Source organism: Manis pentadactyla, chromosome 1, assembly GCF_030020395.1.
Source record: "Manis pentadactyla isolate mManPen7 chromosome 1, mManPen7.hap1, whole genome shotgun sequence".
Classification (NCBI taxonomy): Eukaryota; Metazoa; Chordata; class Mammalia; order Pholidota; family Manidae; genus Manis; species Manis pentadactyla.
In genome coordinates this window covers 234,208,702-234,229,912 of record NC_080019.1, presented here as the reverse complement: position 1 = coordinate 234,229,912, position 21,211 = coordinate 234,208,702, and the positions used below count along the sequence as shown (strand labels likewise).

The 21,211-nt window shown below is 59.0% G+C and overlaps 4 protein-coding genes across 10 annotated transcripts; 2 read left to right on the top strand and 2 right to left on the bottom strand.

The window, feature by feature from the left end:
* Positions 1-382: 382 nt before the first annotated feature.
* Positions 383-4,441, bottom strand: ABHD14B (abhydrolase domain containing 14B). Of its 2 annotated transcripts, none has more exons than XM_036878039.2 (4): positions 4,308-4,441; positions 3,145-3,380; positions 1,709-1,950; positions 383-1,397 (listed from the first exon to the last, which is right to left on the bottom strand). In XM_036878039.2, exons 2-4 carry the CDS (start codon positions 3,353-3,355, stop codon positions 1,218-1,220), a joined length of 633 nt encoding a protein of 210 aa, XP_036733934.1. In that variant the 5' UTR covers positions 3,356-3,380; positions 4,308-4,441; the 3' UTR covers positions 383-1,217. The 2 variants fall into 2 exon arrangements, with proteins under 2 accessions (XP_036733934.1, XP_036733935.1); XM_036878040.2 differs by having other exon boundaries at positions 3,145-3,368; positions 4,308-4,324.
* On the top strand, positions 4,034-9,950 carry ABHD14A (abhydrolase domain containing 14A). 4 transcript variants are annotated; one of them, XM_036878036.2, is made up of 5 exons: positions 4,034-4,167; positions 7,321-7,532; positions 7,699-7,814; positions 9,173-9,408; positions 9,620-9,950. In XM_036878036.2, exons 2-5 carry the CDS (start codon positions 7,339-7,341, stop codon positions 9,800-9,802), a joined length of 729 nt encoding a protein of 242 aa, XP_036733931.2. In that variant the 5' UTR covers positions 4,034-4,167; positions 7,321-7,338; the 3' UTR covers positions 9,803-9,950. The 4 variants fall into 4 exon arrangements, with proteins under 4 accessions (XP_036733931.2, XP_036733932.2, XP_036733933.2 ...); XM_036878037.2 differs by lacking the exon at positions 4,034-4,167 and adding an exon at positions 4,521-4,553; XM_036878038.2 differs by lacking the exon at positions 4,034-4,167 and adding an exon at positions 4,851-5,458 and having other exon boundaries at positions 9,173-9,276.
* Positions 9,951-11,385: 1,435 nt separating this feature from the next.
* Positions 11,386-16,079, top strand: ACY1 (aminoacylase 1). Of its 3 annotated transcripts, XM_036878029.2 has the most exons (15): positions 11,391-11,618; positions 11,984-12,093; positions 12,644-12,708; positions 12,793-12,897; positions 13,191-13,285; positions 13,563-13,639; positions 13,724-13,813; positions 13,911-13,967; positions 14,276-14,349; positions 14,431-14,480; positions 14,571-14,715; positions 14,814-14,882; positions 15,482-15,561; positions 15,678-15,738; positions 15,818-16,079. In XM_036878029.2, the coding sequence occupies exons 2-15, from the start codon at positions 12,000-12,002 to the stop codon at positions 15,980-15,982; spliced, it is 1,227 nt and encodes a 408-aa protein (XP_036733924.2). In that variant the 5' UTR covers positions 11,391-11,618; positions 11,984-11,999; the 3' UTR covers positions 15,983-16,079. The 3 variants fall into 3 exon arrangements, with proteins under 3 accessions (XP_057342968.1, XP_057342972.1, XP_036733924.2); XM_057486985.1 differs by lacking the exon at positions 15,482-15,561 and having other exon boundaries at positions 11,386-11,618; XM_057486989.1 differs by lacking the exon at positions 15,678-15,738 and having other exon boundaries at positions 11,387-11,618.
* Positions 16,080-17,956: 1,877 nt separating this feature from the next.
* On the bottom strand, positions 17,957-20,332 carry RPL29 (ribosomal protein L29). The gene is made up of 4 exons (XM_036878227.2): positions 20,252-20,332; positions 19,809-19,853; positions 19,434-19,498; positions 17,957-18,463 (listed from the first exon to the last, which is right to left on the bottom strand). The coding sequence occupies exons 2-4, from the start codon at positions 19,843-19,845 to the stop codon at positions 18,068-18,070; spliced, it is 498 nt and encodes a 165-aa protein (XP_036734122.2). The 5' UTR covers positions 19,846-19,853; positions 20,252-20,332; the 3' UTR covers positions 17,957-18,067.
* Between the last annotated feature and the right edge of the window lie 879 nt (positions 20,333-21,211).

The window sequence follows — 21,211 nt, the reverse complement described above, 5'->3', positions numbered from 1 at the left end:
CCCAGGATTCCTTTATGGGCAAGGGCGGCTGGGGCGCGGCGCGGTTGAGTCCTCTCCAGTGGGGGCGAGGGTGAGAGCCGCCGGAGGAGCTGGGCTGGTCCCAAGCCCTCCCCCTGCCCCGCCGCACCCCTGGGGAGCAAATCTACCTAGTCCTCCTCTCCTTAATCGGCTCAGCCTGGTCCCGCTGACCTCCACCTCCCCACACAGCCGAGTCTCCTGGCACCTGCGTGTGTGTGGGTGGGGAGGGGAATCCAATCTCCCCTCCCCTCCATCTGGCCTGGTGGACAAAGGGCAGGGGGACCATCTGGTCCCGCCAGAGTGGGGGAGGGGTCCCAAGGGGCCGAGGAGGGCGGCGCTCTGGAGACAGCGAGAGCCTGCGGGGTCTAATTGCATCACTTTATTTCACCGACCTCCATTTGTCCCCTCACCGCCCAAACCTCAGAGCTGGCAACAAGCTGGTCTGAGAAGATCCAGGCCTAATAACCTCGGGAGGTGTGAAGCATCCAGGAGGAGGGAACAGCAGGGATATCTGAGAGTTAAAAGGGTGGCCCTCCCCTTTTCGGGGACACTTCTGGTCGGGCCCAGCTGCGACCGGTGGGTGGATGGAGTTCAGGGCTGGCCACGCCCTAAGCCCGGCAGAGGGTCTCCAGCCGGGGCTGGCCCACGGAGCCCCACCCACCCAGACAGCAGTGTGCTGCATGGCTGGAAGTCTTGTGCCTGTGCAAGCGTGTGTGTGGCCGGAGAACGCACATGCATGCCATGAAGAGCTGCACAAGACAGGCACATCAGCCCCACGTGGTTGCTCCCGAGTGAGGGGTCATACTTGGGAACACGGATGGCTCTAAATGTGTGAGCATGCACGTGGGCATGTATGTGCCTGTGGCTAAGAGGCCGGGATGGGGGTGTGAGTGCCCTGCAGAGCATCCAGAGGAGGGAGGCGGGGGATGGGCAGAGCAGGAAGGAGTGGAAGCCAGCGGGAAAGCCTTCAGGAGAAACTCCTGTAGGGATTACCCTGGATTACGTCCCTTGATTCTTGGGTTTTTTTGGTCTTGATTTAATTTCCTCAGTCTGTCACTGCAAGAGAAAAAGGAAAAGACCCCAAAGAGAAGAACCCAGATAGACACACCTATTGCATGTGTGTGATGAGCAGGAGCCCATGGAGGGAGGGAGGGAGCCAAAGCAGGCCAGCAGCCCACCCCCACCAGCAGGACCCAGCCTCATGCCAGACCCTGCAGGAAATCTAGCAGCCCCTTGTGCCACTCCTCGGGTTTGTCAAGGTAACAGGGGTGTCCCGCACCCTCTAGGACCAACGCCCGGTGGTTAGGCAGCTGCTTCAGGTGCTCAAAGCTGGTCTGACCCATGGGGTCCTGGTCTCCATATACTATAAGAGCTGGGGTCTAGGAAGGAAAGGGAGGCACAGTCAGCAGGATTCTGCCACACCAGCCCAGCCTCCCATCACTGCAGTCTCTCCCTGCAGTCACCCCAAATGAACAGAAGAGAAAAACTGGCCCAGTGGGGGGTGAGGGGAGAGGCCCCAGCACAGTGCAGCACAGAGCTTGGCACTGTAATCTGCTAAGTAAACCACAAGTAGGGGGTTTGGTAGTTCAGCTCCTCCCAGAAGTTACCTGTGGGTTACCCTGCCCCCAGATAAGGAAAGGGCCCAGGATAGCCCCTGGGCAGAGCCATCTCAGCCTCCCACCCAGGGTACCTTCACACTGGCATAGTCCGCAGCATTGATTCTGTCAGTGCAGATGGGGGCCACTGGCACATAGCCCCGGAGCTGGGAGCCAGGGGCCGTGAGGAAGGGCAGAGAGTACATGCCACTCAATGATGGGCTGACCACAACCAGGGGGCCCAGGTCCAAGGCATCCCTCACAGATGCCAGGAAGCTGCTGGGGGCCAGCTCCCCAATAGGGGCAGGGGCTGCTGCTTCCTTGGAGCGCCCCAGACCTGCAGGGATTCAGGTGTGGGAGACACAACAGGGTGGTGAGTGGGAAAGCCCTCCCAGCTGTCTCTCTGCACCAGGTTCCTGCAACACAATACACACGGCACCAGAGTTTATTCCTTACAGCAGCCTCGATCCATCCTATCTGAGGCACACGTGCTTCCCTCGTGTCTGTGCAAATCTCCCCCAGCAGTACAATGTCCTGAGAGAATCAGGCTCTCAAATCCAGCTCAGCAGGCTCCAAGTCCCACTTCCTACCTATGTGACCTTGGGAGAGTCCCCTCAGGCCTTTCTCAGCTTCTCAGTTTTCCCATCTGTTAAAAGGAGGTCACAAAAGTATCTGCTGCTTAAGATTGTTGTGAAACTTAAGTGAGTTAACTGCTTAAGACGCCTCTGTCCCAGACCAGGCAGTGTGGGTACCTCAACGACAGTGGCTGAGGGGCTGGCTCTGTACACATACCTTCCCTTCACTTAATAGGTTCCTACCTTCCCCAGAAAGATTATCTCAAGACCTTGGCCTTAAAGTTCAGCCCAACCACACTCAGAGCCAATCCTGAGCAGGCCTCCAGGCCCACCCTTGGGCACTGAAACCATTCAACCATGGCCTGTGAGGGGAACAGGTCAGCCATGGGGCCCGGCCTGCTGGTTCAGGTTATGTCTGGCAGTCCAGAGCTGCCCCTGCCTCCCTGGAGCCAGCTTAGGGCTTGGTACAGAGATCATGCCTGGGGGTTTGGCCACCTGCCAGGCACTCTGGCCTGCCCCAAAAGGTGCCAGGAGACTCAGTCTCACTCCTCAGGGCTTCTGACAGAATATACAGTTATGGCTTTGTCAAAATATTTACTTCCAGCCCACACAGCCCCCATTATTATTATGTGTTGGATACTGGCCACATACTCACATGGATAATCACATTCCATTATTCTCACTAGAGCCAACTCCTAAATGAGTGTGGTCCTCTCCCATTACAGGTGAGGAAACGGGCCTGGAGGCACTGTGCCCGGGGAACATAGAAGCACCTGGGCATCGTCTAGACCGTATCTGGATCAAGACCGGCGAAGCTCGAAGTCCCTGCAGTATGCAGTGCGCCCAGTCAAGCTCAGGGCCCATCCTGACTACATCCTCCCAGTCCTCCAGCCCCCAGCCCTGGGTCCCCAGTGAAAGCCCCATGACCTCTGTCCAGAAGCCTGCTGGGTAAATACCTGGTAGGTCAATGGCCACAGCCCGGTAGCCAGCTTGGGCCAGCCTGTGCAGCGTGCCCAGGGTCTGCCAGGTCTCGGAGGAGAAGCGGATGCCATGCAGCAGTAGTACAGAAAGGCCAGCAGCCTGCCCACAGCCTGGCGCCGCCTCTCGGAAGAACAGACTCTGATCCTGCACCCGGATGGTGCCCTCGCGCTGCTCCACGCCCGCCATACCTGCCACTGTGCTGGTGAAACGCCTGCAGTTCAAAGGCAAGCTGAGGAGGAGCCACAGAACACCCTGCCCAAGTGGAGAAGGAGGCTGCCACAGAGAGGTCGGAGGTCCCCGGGGAGCAGCAACGGTGCACCCAGGGGACTCCCAGAACTCTAGTAACATGGCATGGGGTGGGAAAGACACAGGTGTTATTTCCGCCTCTGCCACTCACTTAACTGTGTGGCCTTGGCCCATCGTTTCCTTCTATGAAATATGGGCCAGTAAAGCCTACCTCGCGCATTAAAGAGTTTTAAAAAGGAAGGGATTGACAAGGGAGGGTGCCTGCCCCTTGGAAAGAACTGCATACATGGGGCTCCCATTATGATTTCTGTTCTCATTGTTATTATTCTTTCCTACAAATAGGGGACAATACAGTGATAGGGCGCAGCTCACTGCTGGTTGATAGGGTTAAATGAGCCCTTGCAAGTGAAATGCCAGGCACCGTGCCCAGCACACAATGAACAGTAAGTGCCCGATCAACAGTGAGGAGCTATTTGCTTATGAGCCTCTTCCTCTTCAAGGCACTGTCACAGGTGGTGACAGGCCAGTGCAGGCCAGAGGAGACCAGCGCTGGAGTAACAAAATCCATTTTCCGGAGGCGGAAACCCGGCCAGGAAAGGCTTTGGAATTCCCGCCCGCAAGAGACTCGGGGTGTTCAGCGCGCTGCCCGCTGGGACCCAAGGCGCTGACGCCGTGGTCAGGGGCGCGGTCACCCGTGTTCCACGGCTCGCTCTGTCCCCTCCGCGGACCTCGGCTCTGGCTCGCTAGGCTTGGTAGGGCGCATGCGGGACGGGTGGGGGCAGACTCGAGAGATGGGGCTTGGGGAGCTAGACGGAAAGGGAAAGAAACGGGGTAGATGGGGGTGGGCCCTAACTGGAGAGAGGAAGAGAGGGTCGAGGCGCAGGGCCCATACCTGGGGAGCTGCGAGGGCACGCGCAGGTGGGAGGCAGGCGAGTGCTGGCGGCGAATGGGGCCCGGGGCGGGGAAAGAGGGAAGTGGCCCGGCCGGGGGCGGGGCAGGCTGTCCTACGGGGCGCCCTCGTGCGGCCACAAGCCCTCTCGCAGGACCGGTCCCCGAACCGCTAGACCTTTCTTTCTTCTCACAGCGGCCTCAGTTTCCCCAAGCCCCTCGGCCCCACGTGCCCCAAGCACCGAGCTCGGTGAGGCCCCGAGACCCTCAGCGACCTGCCCCACGTGCACAGCGCGTGGTTGAGAAGAAGGCTCCTTTGGAGTCGCATCCCCGCCGCTGCCCACCCTGCAGTCTCCAGCCTGGTCTGCCCAGGCCCAGACCCCTGGGATGCATTGAAGCCTGACAGGTTTCAGTAGGAGGCTCTGCCAGGGACCATGCAGGTGGCCTTGGACGTTTTCCCAACGCCTCCGAGCCCGTTTCCTCGCCTGCAGAAGGCGTGTGATGCTGGCAGAGCCTGGAGCCTGGGTGCTGACCACACGTCGTTCCATCACCAACCAGGACAGGAGCCATAAAGAGATAGCAAGGAGCCCAGAATCCATGCCGGGCTCGCAGTGCGTGCGCCAGTGTGTATTTGTAGGGGTCGGCCCAGACCAGGAGCTGCTGCGTAGCAATAATATCTGGCATTTACGCAGCTAGGCCTCCGCGCCAGACACTGTTCTAATGCTTATCCCATCCTCCTTAAGACCTCAGGGCAACCCTGTATGGTGGTGATAACTCTGTGGCCAGTAAGAACCCCTATCCTTAACCCCATTGTGCAGACGCAAGACTGAGCAAGCGTGGAGACATTCTGTGGGAAGAAGCAGGGTGGCTCTCCCCAGCTCTCAGGCCAAAGACAATCATGAAAATCTGGATGGGGGCCGGCCTGCGTGTCGGGGAGCCGCCCAGTCCCCCTCCATCGGGGTTACCGGGCACCGGCCTGCGACTGCGGACTGCGCAAGCGCGCCTTTGGGCAGCTCCCCGACGCGCGGTGCCTGCCGCAGCCGGCAGCGCGGTGGAGGCAGCGCCATGGTCGCCGCGCGTTTTGGCTGCAGGCTCTGCGTGGGCGGCGCCCGCCCCCGCCCCGGGGTGGCCGGCACGGTCATTCCGGTCGGCCGGGTGAGTGTCCCGGAGAGTGAGGCCTGCAGGGACTCCGGGGCGGGCCGCCCTTGCTCCGCCCCTTGCCTCGCGCCGGGGAGGCAGAGCCCTGCGGGAGGAGCCCGCGGTGGGACGAGTGAGCGCGATCGTGTGCTGTGCACGAGCGCGTCGCGCTTGTTCTTGGGATCTGTGTTTACGTGTGTGTCGGTGTAGTGTCAGTGCTTCTGTGTGTGTTGTGGGGGTGTCGGTGTGCCTGCCGCTTCTGTCTGTGTATGTCTACTGTATTTCTGTGTGCCTGTAATTTTGAGGGTGACTACCCGTGTGTGCGTCCGTCTTCCTGCCTGTGCATGTGTGTTTCTAGTTTTAGGTTTGTGTATGACTGTGTGCATGAAATTTGAAGGTCTGAGTACGATTTTGAAAGCGTGTGTCTATCTGTCCATCCGCCTTCCTGATGCCTGACTGTGTGTGATTTTGAGAGGCTGTATTTCCAGGGATTGATGATGCACAAGCCACTGAGTGTGAAAGGAGACTGCGCGTACGTGCAGGGAACAGCTTGTGCAAAAGAAAAGCGCGGAGGGGCAAGATGCGATGTTTGTGTGCACGTGTTTGTACCTGTGTCATTTTTACGCGGGTACAGCCCCCGCCCGTGTATGTAGCGCAAACTCGGTTGTTGGCTACCCGCCCTACGGTTGCTCAGTGCTCCAGCTGTCTGGGTTGCTAAGGCAACAGCAGGAGCCCCGCCCCTTCCTACCTGGAGAGGCGCCTGGGGCCCCAGGCCCGTGGCACGGAGGGGCCCAGCGCTGATACTTCACCTGGTGGGCACCTCGGCTAACGCCCAGCTGGAGGCGAGCGTCTGAGACTCTTCGTGGTCAGAAGGAAGAAAGCAGTGCACTCTCGCTCTGCTCAGCTTCTGACTCTCCATCGACACCAGAGGGGCTTCCACTGCCCACTTACCACCTGACCTGGGAGTCTGGGGGTGGGGGAGGGGGAGTCCTTGGGAAGCATCCCCAAAGCTCCAGGAGAGGGGGAGAGGCCCGAGAGGGCCCCCAGCCCTTAGCTCTAGCCAGCACCCAGGTGGCACTCCAATAAAGATGTGTTTACTGGAATCTGGGAACAAGGCAGGTGTGCTCATCCTAGGCTGAAGAAATGACGACAGGACAGCCATAGGTCAAGTCCACTGTATTAGTGACATCTCCCAGAAGGCTTAGGAAGGCATCCTCAAGATTATCATTCTCCCTATTTTACTGACAAACTGAAGACCCACAGCAGGAAGTTACTGCCCCTTCTGGGTCCTGGGTCCGGAACCCTGAGGTCTGTCCTCTGGGCTGGCGAAGGGCCCAGACTGGAGTAGTCCATGAAGCAGGTCATCGGCCTGAAGCTTGTGGGTGCAGGGCAGGGAGGCATTCATCTCTCCCGCCTCAGTGCTGCCCTTTCCATTTCAAGGTGCACCATGCTCCTCCCTGGCCCCACACCCTCTCCTGCCCCAGCATGTCCTCCTTCAGGAATATTCTCTATGAGCCCTCCTCCTACTCAGCGTCAGCTGGGGTAGAGCATGAAATATTCCCGTCAGTTATAAAATGTGTTTTGCTTTTGGCATCATTACATGCTGTATGATAAAGAGAACCATTTCCTAACATGCCCTCAGTGGGGCGAACTTCACACACAGTCTTTCACCTTTGACGACCCTCACCACTCGGCCACCAGCAAGGCTGCAGTGCATCTGTCCCCTCCCAGCCTCATGTTTTCCTCCTTGCCCAGAGCAGGGAAAAGGGCAGTAACTTAATGTTTCCCCTGCTGGGGGCTCTGGGATGCGTCTGGGGATGGGGTCCAGGGAGGCTTGAAGGGGCTCTGCCCCAGCGTCTTCTTGCTCTCCTCTCCTCCAGACTGTCATACAGACCTCCATGAGCCGGTCCCAGGTAGTCCTGCTGGGCCTGAGCCTGCTGCTCATGCTGCTACTGTTCATGGGGCTGCCAGGCCCCCCTGAGCAGACCTCCCGGCTCTGGGGAGACGCCAATGTCACAGTCCTGGCTGGTCTCACCCGGGGCAACTCCCCCATCTTTTACCGCGAGGTGCTCCCGCTCCACCAGACACACAGGTGGGTGCTGACTCCAGGGTGTAGAAGGACTAGGTGCCGGGAGAGTCCCTGCGTGGGGTCTGCCCACCCAACTCAGGGTGCTCAGGGCCTGGGAGGGCAGTGGCAGGAAGGAAGAACAGCGAGCCACTCCCAGACCCAGAACACACACTCCCCTGTGTGCCCACAGGGTGGAGGTGGTGCTGCTCCACGGAAAGGCCTTTAACTCGCACACATGGGAGCAGCTGGGCACACTGCAGCTGCTGGCACAGAGGGGCTACCGGGCTGTGGCCCTTGACCTCCCAGGTGAGAGCCTCCGCCTCTGGGTCTAGGAAGGTAGCATGTAGCAAGTACAAGGGGCAGCTTCTCAGAGGGGGACACTGGAGGGGTTGGAAGGCCCTAAGGTGTGGCTGGGGGCATCTGGACCGCATTGTCTGGACAAGCAGTGGCAGGTTACAACACAAGACGGCAAAAGGAAAAGGTCTGTGTTTTTATTTTCTACAAAACTACAGTGCAGGTGGTTGTATGTCAGAGAGCAAATAGAAATGTGACTTACTTCATAAGCGATTGCATGGGGAGATCTTACCATACTTTTTATGACAAACTACGTAGCTGTTTGTTTTTTTAGCTAACAAATGATTTATGCTAACCTCCTTGTCATTAGCAAATCAAACAAGAATTATGCCCTCCAAGACCCGTGCACATTTCTCTCACCTGTCTGTCTAAGCAGCTTGGGGCACCAGGCCCTCTTGGGGCATTTCCATACATAGACATTCAGACAATAAGCAGGACTGTGTGGTAGGGGTTGTAAGCGTGTTGGTGTCCTGCCTGCTTAGCGAATCTATCTGCAACTTGGTTTGCTCTGCCAATACCATGTCTCATAGATCATGCCAATCACTGTGAACCTCCCTTCGTGTAGCGTGTGCCACTGGAGGCATTGACAAGTTTTATCTAGCCATTCCTCAACTGGTGGATATGTAGGTTGATTTAGTTTTCAGTGTCAGTTGAAATGCTTGAGTAATGAGAAGCGGAAGCATCCTTGGACATGTTTATTTGAGCATGTGAGCAGTGATTTCTATAAGGTAGCATGCAAGGTTACAATTAGCAGACATAATGCGGGGGGGACATGGGGAGGGCTGTGTAACACAGAGAAGACAAGTAGTGATTCTACAGCATCTTACTACGCTGATGGACAGTGACTGTAATGGGGTACGTGGTGGGGACTTGATGATGGGGGGAGTCTAGGAACCATAATGTTGCTCACATAAGTGTAGATTAATGATACCTAAATAAATAAATAAATAAATAAAAGGTAGCATGCAAGGGCAACTGATGGATCAAAAGCATACACTGGTAAGATTTTGACAAATGTTACCTTCCAAAAACGCTGAACAGATTTATCCTGCCATCAGTCATGTGTTAAAAGTGCCCATTTCCCTGTATCTTCCCCAACACTGCGTATTACCAGTCTTTTCTAGTTTTGTCAGTATGATGAATTGAAGATGGTTTTCTAGCAGGCCTATCACATTACAAAAAATAGCTTTGGGGAAGTTTGGGGTGGCATGTGCCATTATGTCCCCTCTCCATCCCTTTCCCCCGCTGTGCTGGCTGGACGTCCTGAGCTCCTTCAGCCTCCCTCAGCTGGTGCCTCCACTTGTTCCCAGGTTTCGGGAACTCAGCACCTTCGAAGGAGGCGAGCACTGAGGCAGGGCGGGCGGAGCTGCTGGAGGGAGTACTGAGGGACCTGGAAGTGCAGAATGCCGTGCTGGTGAGCCCCTCACTGAGTGGCCACTATGCCCTGCCCTTCCTGATGCGTGGCCACCACCAGCTGCATGGATTTGTGCCCATCGCACCCACCTCCACCCAGAACTACACCCAGGAGCAATTCTGGGCCGTGAAGGTACTGAGAGGAGGGTCTCCAAAGATCCTGGCTTCCTGTCCTTGGCTTGACTCATGGGGGGAAAGGACTCAGGTCTCACCTAGAGGGCCCATAGCCCATCCCCGATCTGGACGGAAAAGATGGGGTATTTAGGGAAAAGTTCCTAAAGAGGTGGCTTTGGGATCAGTCCCCACTAGGCCCCAGGATCACCACACCTTTCCTTGCCCTGCAGACCCCAACTCTCATCCTGTATGGGGAGCTGGACAGAAACCTGGCGCGGCAGTCACTGCAGCAGCTCCGTCACCTGCCCAACCACTCTGTAGTGAAGCTCCGGGACGCAGGCCATGCCTGCTACCTCCACAAGCCACAAGACTTCCACCTTGTCCTCCTTGCCTTCCTTGACCACTTGCCTTGAGCTTGCCTACTGCCCAGGTCCCAGGTCTGGCCTGAGCTTGGAGGGTCAGGCCAGTCCCCACAGAGGCAGACCCTAGGATCTGAGGGCCAGGTCTAGTCAGGAACTATCATTTCATCTCTCAAGCAGAATAAAAAAGCATTTTTGCATACCTGGGGAGTGATGGGTCTGTTTTCCTGGCATTGCTGCAGGTGGGGTGGGAGTGGGAGGCAAGGCTGGAACTGCTTCAGGACTAGGGGCAGGGGGAGTACTCCAGCAGCCTGGCAAGGCTAAGAACATGGGCTCCCTCCTGGCTGGCTGCCCTTGCCACTCTGTGACTCGGTTTCCTCACCTGTAAAATGGGCTTGATGGTAACACCTAGCTCAGAAGGTGGCTTTAGGATTGAGTGAGTCTGGGTAAGTGGACTTGGACACACAGAGCTGGGAGATTTGGGGGGAGGGGGTATCACTGCTACCTGACCACTGGCATTGGAGAAAATCCAGGGTCTGGCAGTCTACCAATAACCTCTGCGCACAGGGGGCTTAGAGAATCAAGAATGCAGGGCCTTTGGCCAAAGGGAGCTGGAGTGTAGAGGTGCGGGTAGGGAATGCGGTTTAACAATTAACACAGAATGGTTAGTGACCCACCCAGCTGCTTGCCTCTGTGTGGGGGTCAGCAGCCCAGACTTAAACCCCAGGAGGCTTGGGACAGACCTGCTCTCCTCCCCTCCCAGCCTACTTCCTTTGGCCCAGAGGTTGAAGTCTTCAACCCTGTCCCTCTCCAAGCTGGCTGATCCCCGAAGCAGAAGGCAGAACCCTCCCAGGGTACAAAGGGCAGCCTGGCACACAAGTGGGCAGCTACAACTGAGTGCAGCCTGTGGGTGGCCGTGGGACACCTGTGCCTCTTTATCCTCTCTCCAGTGGCTGCAGGAACCAGGGAGCCCGGCACAGGGTCAGCCAAGAGTGTGCTACATGTATGGTTTTGTGCAGTTTCCCCACCTCTCACTCTGGCACACAGCCTCCCTATTACATCCTCTCACCGTGACATCCTCTGTCACACGCAACCACCATCTCACCCTCCTTGCCGCACACACAGTCATATGGCCATACCAGCTGGTGCACGCTGTCAGATGCGCCCACACGGCGGCACGTCCACGCGGTCTCAGGAGCGGGCCCACGCGTGCCCGTCCGTCCACTTAGCCTTCATGCTGGCCCGCTGTCTGGGCGTCTGCTCGGTGCTCCGCCAGGGGCAGTTTCGGGGCACAGACACCAGTGACCTCTCCGCACGGGGGCTGAGGCGGCCTGGGAGGCCCCCCCCCAGAGTTGCTCAGACGTGGAAAGGGGGCAGCTGGAGACTCGCGGGAGGGCTGGGGAGGGGGTGCCGGGGGCCAGTTCCGGCAGGACGCGGCAGCGCCGGACCCGGACAGCGGGGGCGGCTTCTCTCCGCCCAGGCCCAGGCGGAGCTGGAGGCGCTGCGCCCCCTACGGCCGCGGCCCCGGGGCGCGAGGGGCGGGGCCTCCGGGACGGAGGGGGCGGGGCCCGAGGGCGGGCAGGGTCGGCCGGGAGCTCGCGGGAGGCTGCGGGCGGAGCCGGGGGCGGAAGCGGCCGTCCGCGAGTGGCGTCCGGAGCCCAGTCTCCGCTTACCGGGTGGAGGCTGGCCGTAGACTGGGGCGCCCCTTGTTCGCAGCCTTCGGGCCCGCCCCGCGACCGCGGAGCCAGCCACGTGGTGGGCGGACTGGGGCGGCCACAAGCCCCGCGACCTCGGAGGTCCCAGAGCCCCCAGCTGCAGTCCGAGGCGGGCGCTGAGAGGCGGCCGAGGCCCGAGACCCGCAGAGAGCGAGGTGGGGGCCCTGGAGAGGGGTGGAGGGGCCTGGGGCTCTCTGGCATGAAATCCGAGCACCTGGAAGTATTCTTTTGAGGAGGGCGGCGCGGGGGTCAGTGCCTGGCTCAGCTCCTGTAGTTGTCCCGGAACTTCTCTGAGCCTCAGCCTTGTCCTCTGCAAAGTGCGCGTTCAGAGGCACAAACTTCGGGGGACCCTCGGGGGACGAAATGGGGAAATGTGTGGAAAGCGGTCAGCACAGCACCTGGGAGCTGGGGGCTCCGAGACGGCGTGCTCCCGGCGGGACGAGGGCCGCCCTGGGCAGGGGCTGTGTGCACACGGGGCCCAGCGGCGGGACGGGTGGGCAGCCGCTCGCTTTGTCCCCAGCTCACCGCGCAGCGCCATGGCCAGCAAGGGTCGCGAGGGCGAACACCCCTCCGTGACGCTCTTTCGCCAGTACCTGCGCATCCGCACGGTCCATCCCGAGCCCGACTACGGTGAGAAAGTGGCCCAGGGCCTGTGGCGGGGCCCGGGTGGGGACGGCGCCCCTGGCCCCCAGCCTAGCCCCACTCTGCTCGCTGGAACAGCGCCCCCATCCCTCCAGACACTCCCCGGGTCAACAGGCTGCTAGTTCCTCCGGCCGGCTGGTTGGGGAACACCTTCAACACCTTCACCTCGCCCTGCAGGGCTGGGGCGGGGAGGGGGCCTGGGCAGTCACAGGGGAAGAGCCCCCAGAAGCCTGTGGGCCCGGACAAAGGCCACAGCCTTAGGGAGCCAGCCTTGGTGGCTGGGAGGTGTGTTCCTTATCTTTAAGGAAGATAACAGTAGCTCCTCCTCGCCTGGACTTCCACCTGGCCTTACGCCAAGGGTCACTCACTGGCCAAGAACACCCTCTTCCTTGGAGACGGAACAAGGGATGTGGAATTGTGTTGAGGAAGCGGCAGTTCGTTCCGGGGGTCTGTGCCCCTCTCCACGCACCCCCAGCTCTGCCTGGGTGGTGGGAAGCGTGGGTAGGCAGCCTCAGCCCCAGGACTCTTGTGTCTCCAGGGGCTGCAGGGGCCTTCCTTGAGGAGCAAGCCCACCAGCTGGGCCTGGGCTGTCAGAATGTGGAGGTGAGCCCGGGGCCTTGTTGGGGAGTGCAGATGGGTCAGGGCATGCCTCGGCCTGCACTGACTGCCGGCGCCTGCCCTCTCCAGGTGGCGCCTGGCCGTGTGGTGACTGTGCTGACCTGGCCAGGCACCAACCCCAGACTATGCTCCCTCCTGCTCAACTCCCACACGGACGTGGTGCCTGTCTTCAAGGTGTGTGTGGGGGTGCAGGCCTTGCACACAAAGGTGATACAAACCCTCCATTCCACCTCAGGGAGCCCCCCATGTGGTCCCAGCACTAACTCCCAGCCTCACAGGGCATTACTCCACTCAAGTGGCCACTCCATGCCTGGTGGTGGGAGGGAGGCAGAGATGCAGGGTGGTGGTTAGCTGTCCTCTTCCGTCCCATTCGCTAGCCCACCTGTTACCCTGACCCTACTGTGGGCTCCCAGGGCAGGGCCACAGCTGAGCAGAGTGAATAAACCGTAACCGCATTCCTGCCCCAGGAACACTGGAGCCATGACCCCTTTGAGGCCTTCAAGGATGCCGAGGGCTACATCTATGCCAGGGGTGCCCAGGACATGAAATGCGTCAGCATCCAGTGAGTGTTCTCCACTCCCAGTGCCCCACACACACCCCATGTCCCCACTGGCCCGTTGGATTGATCCAGGACCTGGGGTGTGATTGGAGAACCTCAAAGCCAGGGACCATCTTGACCCCTTCCCTTGGGCAGGAATCCCTGCTGTGACCATTGCACAGGGACTCTCTGGAGTCCCCTGCCAAGCTGTGGCAGAGCAGGGCCCAGGGCTGCAGCCTGCCTGCCCAAGCATCTCGGGGCTCATGCATCACAGGGCTTACACCCTGTCACTGCCCCTCAGGTACCTGGAGGCTGTGCGCAAGCTGAAGGCTGAGGGCTACCATTTCCCCAGAACCATCCACATGACCTTTGTGCCAGGTAGGAGTGGCCCAGGGAGGGGGACTTTCAGGCAGGGAGGGTATGTGGGGTGTGGCTCATCTCATGATCCTGCTGCTTTTACAGATGAGGAGGTTGGGGGTCACCAAGGCATGGAGCTGTTTGTGCAGCGGCCAGAGTTCCAGGCCCTGAGGGCTGGCTTTGCCCTCGATGAGGGTGAGCAGGGCAGCAGGCCACTGAGCAGGCAGGCAGCGACAGGAAGCTGCAGTGGGGGCCGGGCCACTGCACCCTCTGAACCCCCTCTCCTCTTCAGGCCTGGCCAGCCTCACTGACAACTTCACTGTATTTTACAGTGAGCGGAGCACCTGGTGTGAGTATGGGTTTGAGGGAGGGGCCACCACGCAGATGACAGACTAGACCAGAAGGGGTAGGAGCCTGCCAAGACTCACACCACAAGCTGGGGTCCAAGCAAGCCTCGACCTCAGGCCCTGTGCCTCTCAAACCCTGCCTTCTGGGGGCAGGCCCTCCTGTGGGCAGACACCAGCTCTCCACTGTGTTCTGAGGGGAACAGACCCTGCCAGAGCTTGGAATGAGGGGATGACCCAGGCCCACACCAGGGCTGATTGCTTTTCCAGCCCCTCCAAAGCTGAACACACCCCTTTCCCCTGCATCTCCCAGGGGTGCGGATCACAAGCACTGGGAAGCCAGGCCACGGCTCACGCTTCATCGAGGACACAGCAGCAGAGAAGCTGGTGTGTGGCACTTGGGGGAAGTTTGGGGTTCCCAAGGCTCCTTCCTGGGCCACTCTTATATCTACCCTCCTACTCTCCTAGCACAAGGTTGTGAGCTCAGTCCTGGCTTTCCGTGAGAAGGAGAGGCGGAGGTGAGGCGGCCTGGAGTTGGGTGCGATCTGGCCAGCCCTGCAGGAGTGGAGGCTGAGCCACCTTTTCTTTACCGGTTCCCCTGACCACAGGCTGCAGTCAAACCCCCACCTGAAGCAGGGGGCTGTGACCTCTGTGAATCTGACCAAGCTGGAGGGAGGCGTGGCCTGTAATGTGGTACCAGCTACTTTGAGCGCCAGCTTTGACTTCCGCCTGGCACCGGATGTGGACATGAAGGTGCCACCTCCAGTGGGTCGGAGGAGGGAGCTGGGTCCTCAGTCCTATCCTGGAGGCTCAAGGAGAGCCTAAGAGGTCAGCGGTCTCCTTTCTCCTAGGCTTTTAAGGAACAGCTGCAAGGCTGGTGCCAGGCAGCTGGTGAGGGGGTCACCTTTGAGTTTGTTCAGGTATGGACTGGGGGCCTGTGGTGGGGAGTGGTGGGGCTGGGGAAGCCATCATGCCAAGTGCATGCCACATCGTGTATGTCCCTGGTGCCCCTGCATGCATGTGGGTGTATCTAGCCAGGAGACATGTTTTACTCACCTGTGAGCATTATGGCTGCTCTTTGGTGCTGGGGCTACTGCAGAGTTAACAGACAGTTCTTGTCCTCATGGGCTTTATAGCAGGGAGGGAGGGGCAGACACAAAGCAGTTACTTATATAATATTGCTTTTATGTAAGCATGAACACATGTGGTCCTTGGAAGGGCAGGACCTTGTACCCTGAGAACCTGTTGGGAGTGTGGCCAGTCTGAGGTCAGGGACAGCCGTCCTGAGGAAGGGGCACTTGGGCTAGGATCTGAAGGGTAGACAGGAAGTGAGTAGGGAGAGGGCAGGGAAGGGTCCCAGACCTGTGGCCTTCAAGGGACTGGAGAGTCTGTGCCTGGGCTGGCCAGCTGGACATGTGGGTGGGATGGAGGTATGCCCTGTGCCAGGCGCAACCCACCCAAGATCAGGGCAAGCTGCCCAGGCCCTGTCTTGATCCTGCCATCCTTCCCCTCCCCCCAGAAGTGGACAGAGCCCCGAGTGACATCTACTGATGACTCAGACCCCTGGTGGGCAGCATTTAGTGGGGTCTTCAAGGACATGTGAGCACTGGCCGGCCATCCCTCCTGGCTCTCTGCCCTCTCATCCCCTTCCTCCCTTCCTCCCTCTGCCCCTTCAGTGCTTGCCCTCCCCACACCCGAGACTCCTCCCCCTGCAGGAAACTCACTCTGGAGCCAGAGGTCTTCCCCGCTGCCACCGACAGCCGCTACCTGCGCGCAGTGAGCTTGCCGCGGGGTGGGAGTCGGGTGGCCCTGCACGCTGGCCTTCCCCCTGATGGCTCCTTCTCACCCCTTGCAGGTGGGGGTCCCGGCTCTGGGCTTCTCACCCATGAACCACACACCTGTGCTGCTGCACGACCATGATGAGCGGCTGCATGAGGCTGTGTTCCTCCGCGGGGTGGACATATACGCACGGCTGCTGTCCGCCCTGGCCAGCGTGCCTGCCCTGCCCGGTGACAGCTGAGCCCCATGCTGCCCAACCTCTACCTCCCTGGCCAGCACCAAGGTCCCCCTTCCTCCTAGCCCAACAATAAAGTCTGTGTGGCCAGGGCCACTCCTGACGTACTGACAGCAAGGACTTCATACACAGGGCCTTGCGTGACTCTGGGGACTTGCTGTCACCATCCCCATTTCACAGATGAGCAGACAGGCTGGTTCAGGGCACGTCCCCACCACCCCATGCCACTGTGCCCAGCACAGTATGCCCACCCAGTACCCCCCAGCCATGTCTGCACCCAGTGACAAGGATTCCTAGTTCCTGTTCTGTGGCCACCATACCTGTCTGACTTGGGTCCGAGATACCATTCCCATTGAAGAGGACATCAGGACAGATCTCAGGGAACCCACTCTGGGCTTTCTGGAAGCACACTTAGGACCCTCAGACAGGGCCAGAACCAGAGGCCAGTGGGGCTCCTGCCAGATGCAGGGCAGGTGGAGGGACAGCTGGCAGACACAGCTGCTAGATGTGTCAGGCCCTCAGGTGACAGTGAAGTGTGGCCCCCTGCTCTGGTGTTAGCACAGGTCAGAGGGACAGCAGCCCTGGCAGACCAGCTCATGGTTCCCAGCATGGGCAGGGGCACGGGTCAGTGTGCAGGGACTCACAAGGTGGGCCCAGCCTTGCCAGGGCCCCAGGCAGCCTCAAAATCAACTGTGGCCCCAAGGGCCGAGCCTGCTCCTCTAGCTGATCTGACCTAGTTGTGTCCCTGAGGCATGGAGACAGGGAGGGCTGGCTTCTGAGTTCCTGGTTGTGGCCAGAAGGAAGTCCACGGCGAGCCTAACTCTGGCCTGCTGGCTGCATCCTGACAGTAACGCACCCCTGCTTGTGGCGCCGAGACGGCAGCCAGGACTGGCAGCTTCATCTCCTCGGACCCTCACAGCAGCCCTGACATGGGTCTCACTGTACCCCACTTGAAGGTTCTGCTAGGATAGCCTGCCCAACACTGCACAGCTTGAAGGCAATGGAGTCAGGAACTGGGGAGGCTCCATGGGAAGCTTGAGGCTGAGGGTAGTAAGCTGCTGTGACCTCAAGAAAGCCTAGTTGAAGCCTGTAACTGAGGTCTCTTTGAGATTGGGGTCTGGCCTCCCCTTGACTGAAGCAGGATGCCAGGAAAGGAGAGCCTTCACACCCCTTCCTGGGAACTACAGCACAGGGCTCTCACTTTGGAAGCCATCTGACCTGGTGATCTCAAGCTGGGCTAAGCCACTTCAGGACACACGACCTGCTCTCGGTCCCTTCCAAGATCCTACCTCCTGTCTCTGGGGAGGGGCAGCTGGCCACCACAGGCCATGCCAAGGGCTAAACTACAGCTTCCTGTGGCCCTGCATGGTTCCAGTGCTACCTCCCATCCCTTCATAACATCCTGATCTTGAAAAATCTGTGAAAGAGGCCGACTACTTCGGAGGAAGGGGACCATACACCATGAGTGGCAACTGTTGCCCCAGCATAATTAACTGTAGCTCTTTCCAAGCCTCCCTAGCCCAAGGTTGGACCACAAATCACATACCGGTTTTGTACTCACAAGCTGGTTTTGAGGATGAAGTGGGACCACGGACAATAATGCCCCACCTGGTGCCTTCTACAGGAAGCCGCCTCAAATGCCTATCACCACTTCACGGGCTGCTGAGGACCGAGAGCGCAGGTGAAGCAGCTGGTCCAGGCACACAGCGCCCCACGCCTGTCTGGGACACCTCAGGCTCGAGCACACAGTCCCCCAGCCAGCTTTGAGGCCGGACGAGGGGGGTGGGGCTCACTCTGCCACCAGCCCGCCCAGTCCCTAAATGCCTCTGCTTGTTTCTCAGAGGTCCCCCTCTGGCACTTCAGGAATCCAGTTACCAGGACTCCACCCTCACCCTACTACCCAGAGAACGCCAAACTTCTCCTGCAGGACTGCACGACTGCACTCAAAGCCCAGACCCCAGACACAGTCTGACGGACAGATCCTGCCTCAGGTTTATTCGTACAAATAGCACAGGAGGACACCAGCCCCACACAGACAGCAGCCCAGGGGTCACACTAGTCCTTCCGTCCTCTCATCGGCAGACAGAGGCTCTACTGGGGAGCCTTTGAGGGGGCCTGGGCACCTCTGGGAGCTGGAGCCGAGGCCGGAGACGGAGCTGGAGCCAGAGCTGGAGCCGCGGCCTGGGCCTTGGTCTGAGCCTTTGCCTTTGCCTTAGGTTTGGACTTTGGCCTGCAGAGCCTGAGACCCTTGGCGATGCGTGCACGAGCACGTTTCCCAAGCTTGGGGTGAGCGATGTAAGCAAGTCGACTGAGCTTGCGGCTACCACCCTTTGGGATCTTGGGCTTGGTCTCCTTGGGCTTTACGAGGGCCTTGATGGCCTCGGCACGTGCACTCATGGCCTTGGCGTTGTGGGCCTGCATCTTCTTCAGGCCCTTCTTATTGTGCTTCTTGGCAAAGCGCATGTTCCTCAGGAACTTGGGGTCCACCTAGGAGGCAGGGTGGTTACAGATGACGGTTAAGAGCAGCGTGTGGGGACCCCCAAGTCACCCATTCCCCTCCTCTCCACGGTATCCAAAGGCCTATCGGGCCCCAGCCAAGGACTCCTGGGGTATAGCATCAAGCCAACACTTAAGTACTTAAATAGCCAACCCTTAGGAACACGCACTACTGCCCTCAAGACCAACTCCCTACCCTGCTAATACTGTGCAGATGTTTCCCGGGCTGCACACCCCGAGCCCAGTGCAGCTCAACTGCAAGTGCCAAAAGAACCTATGAAAGCTGCCCTCTGCCAGGGATGCAGGCCTTCACCTTCCTACAGTGGGCACTCCACCCTCCCCTTAAAGGAAGGTATCAAATACCAAGCCTGGTACAAAAGATTCACAGCAAATGGGGTAGACTGAGAGACCAAGATGGGGAAACTCAGGTTCAGAGTTTGAATGATCACTCCACAGATCAGAGACCACGGGTACAGGGCTTGGCCCTCCTGCTCAGATCCTAGTCTCAGGCTCCCCAACTAATGTTTAGAATTCCCTGGCATAGGAGGGCCCCCAAGCTCAGCTCCACATCAGACCAATGTCGTACGGCTGGTCAGTGTGGAATGGACAAATGAAGAGGCAACTAGCACCCACCCACCAGGCCATTCCTTCCCTTAGAGTGCCCTGGTGAGCAAGGGAGATGGCCAAACTGCTCTAGGAGGCAGCTCACACCTGACAAGGGGCCCCACCCTGGGCTGGGAAAAGCCAAGTAAATATTTATGATGGGTCTGGCAGAGATTGAAGTCCAGGCTAACCCTGGCAAGCTAAAGAAAGAAACGGTGGGCTCTGGCAGGCCAGGTTAATGAGAAACAGTCAACGACGCCGCTCAGGCATATGCTGAAGCTGGAAAGAGCTGCCAAAGAACCCTGACTGGGCACTGGAGCCAGACAAGACACACTGCCATGCGATTCGGTGCACTCACCCCCTTAAGAGATTCATATCTTTGTGACCGGGGTTTCTTGATGCCGTTTCTGTGCCACTTTCGGGCTGTGGGTAAAAAAAGACCAAGAAAGAGATTTCCTCTCATGAGCGAGACCCAATAACACAACAGGAGAACCCGGGAGAATCACAACTTCCCAGAGGTCGCCTTGAGATCCAGAAACACCGTATCACTGAACGCAAGGCACCATGGATCTATCTCAAGCAGACCCCTGGCTTCTAAATCCATAAACCCAACAGCAGTGCCAGCTGAAAACAGAATCAGCCCCAAGTCCCCAGCAGAAATGAGCCCATGCCCTGCATCCCAACCCCTCGCCAGGATCTGGCATGAGATGAAGGCCGGGCCAGGGGGACTCACACTGGTTGTGCGTGGTGTGGTTCTTGGACTTGGCCATGACTGCACCTGGAGGACGAGAGTGGAGATCAGGGCTGGCGGTTCGCCGAGCTGGGCCTACCTCTGCCGGCCTGACACGGCAGCACGTGAGGCCAGAAGCAGAATGGGGACGCAGCACAGACACTTTGCCATCTGGGGCCTCCTCCCGCCTCGACTCCCTCTGCACGACCCGACACCAGTCCCCGCCTCCCAAACTCAGGTAATGGTGCCCCGAAACCGAACCCCCCGCGGCAAGGCTGCGCTCTCCCCCTCCCATTCACTCCTTGAGAAGCCTCGAGCACCACGCCTGCCCCGCGGCCTCCGCTCCCATTGCCACGCAGCCGGTCTCCCTATCCTCCCCGGGGCTTGCGCCCCGCCGCGGTCCGGGAGTCGTGGATGCCTTCGGATACCGCGCGCTGGGAGCTCACCGAAGCCCGCGGCTCACGAACGGCCTCGAACCGGAAGAGGAAGAGGCGGATCGCGGTGCGGCACGGGAAAGAGGACCGTGGAGGCCGGAAGGTCTTCTCGGAAACACTTCCCCCAATGCTGGGAAGAAAGGTTCCGAAACCCGGGAGGGCCCACGCAGCCGGAAAGGCGGTGCTACGAGCCTGGCCCGTCCCCTTTCGGGTCTTACCCTCATCTCTCCTTCCAGTCCTCCTGGACCAGTCCTGGGTCTGGGATCCCCTGAGGAAAGCGTACTAGGCAGGGGGTGACCGGAGATTTGTGTTCCTGAAAAGCACGCCCCGCTACTCCGTGGAGAATGCCTGTGGGGCCGAGGCGAGGAGGCGAGCCTGGGGAGGCTGATGCAGAACATGAGCGGGCAGTGGATGGAGAGGGGTGGGGACGGAAAGAGGACACGGGACTTGGGAGCGGACGGTGAGGGTGATGAGGAAGGAGGCCGGGGGAGCTCCTGAGGTTTGAACTTCAACATCTGGGCGAATGGCGATGCTGTTTGCAGAAATGGGGGAGATTGGGGAAGGACAGGGGTTTATTGCTTTGTTTTGTTTGAGGGGGGCAATGATCCAGATGTTCCTTTTTCGATGCATTAAATGCGATACGCCTTTTGGACACCCAAAATGAGTAAGCTTTGCCTCCTAACGACTCCTGCCCTCTCCACCTCTCACCCCTACAGCTCATCCTGCACACAGCAGTGAGGCCTGAGTGGGACTTGTAAGATACTTTTTAAGATACAAATTGTTAAAGATACAAATCATATCTTGTCATTTAAATCTTGTCATCTGCAAGGACTTCCCTTAAATTGGAGCTAAATTCTTTACCTCCTTATCCCCTGGCAACCTCCCCTTATCATTCATTTCTCTCCAGACCAATGGACTTCTTTCTCCTGCCAAACACAAATGCTTATTCCAGTTTCAGGGCCTCTGCACTTG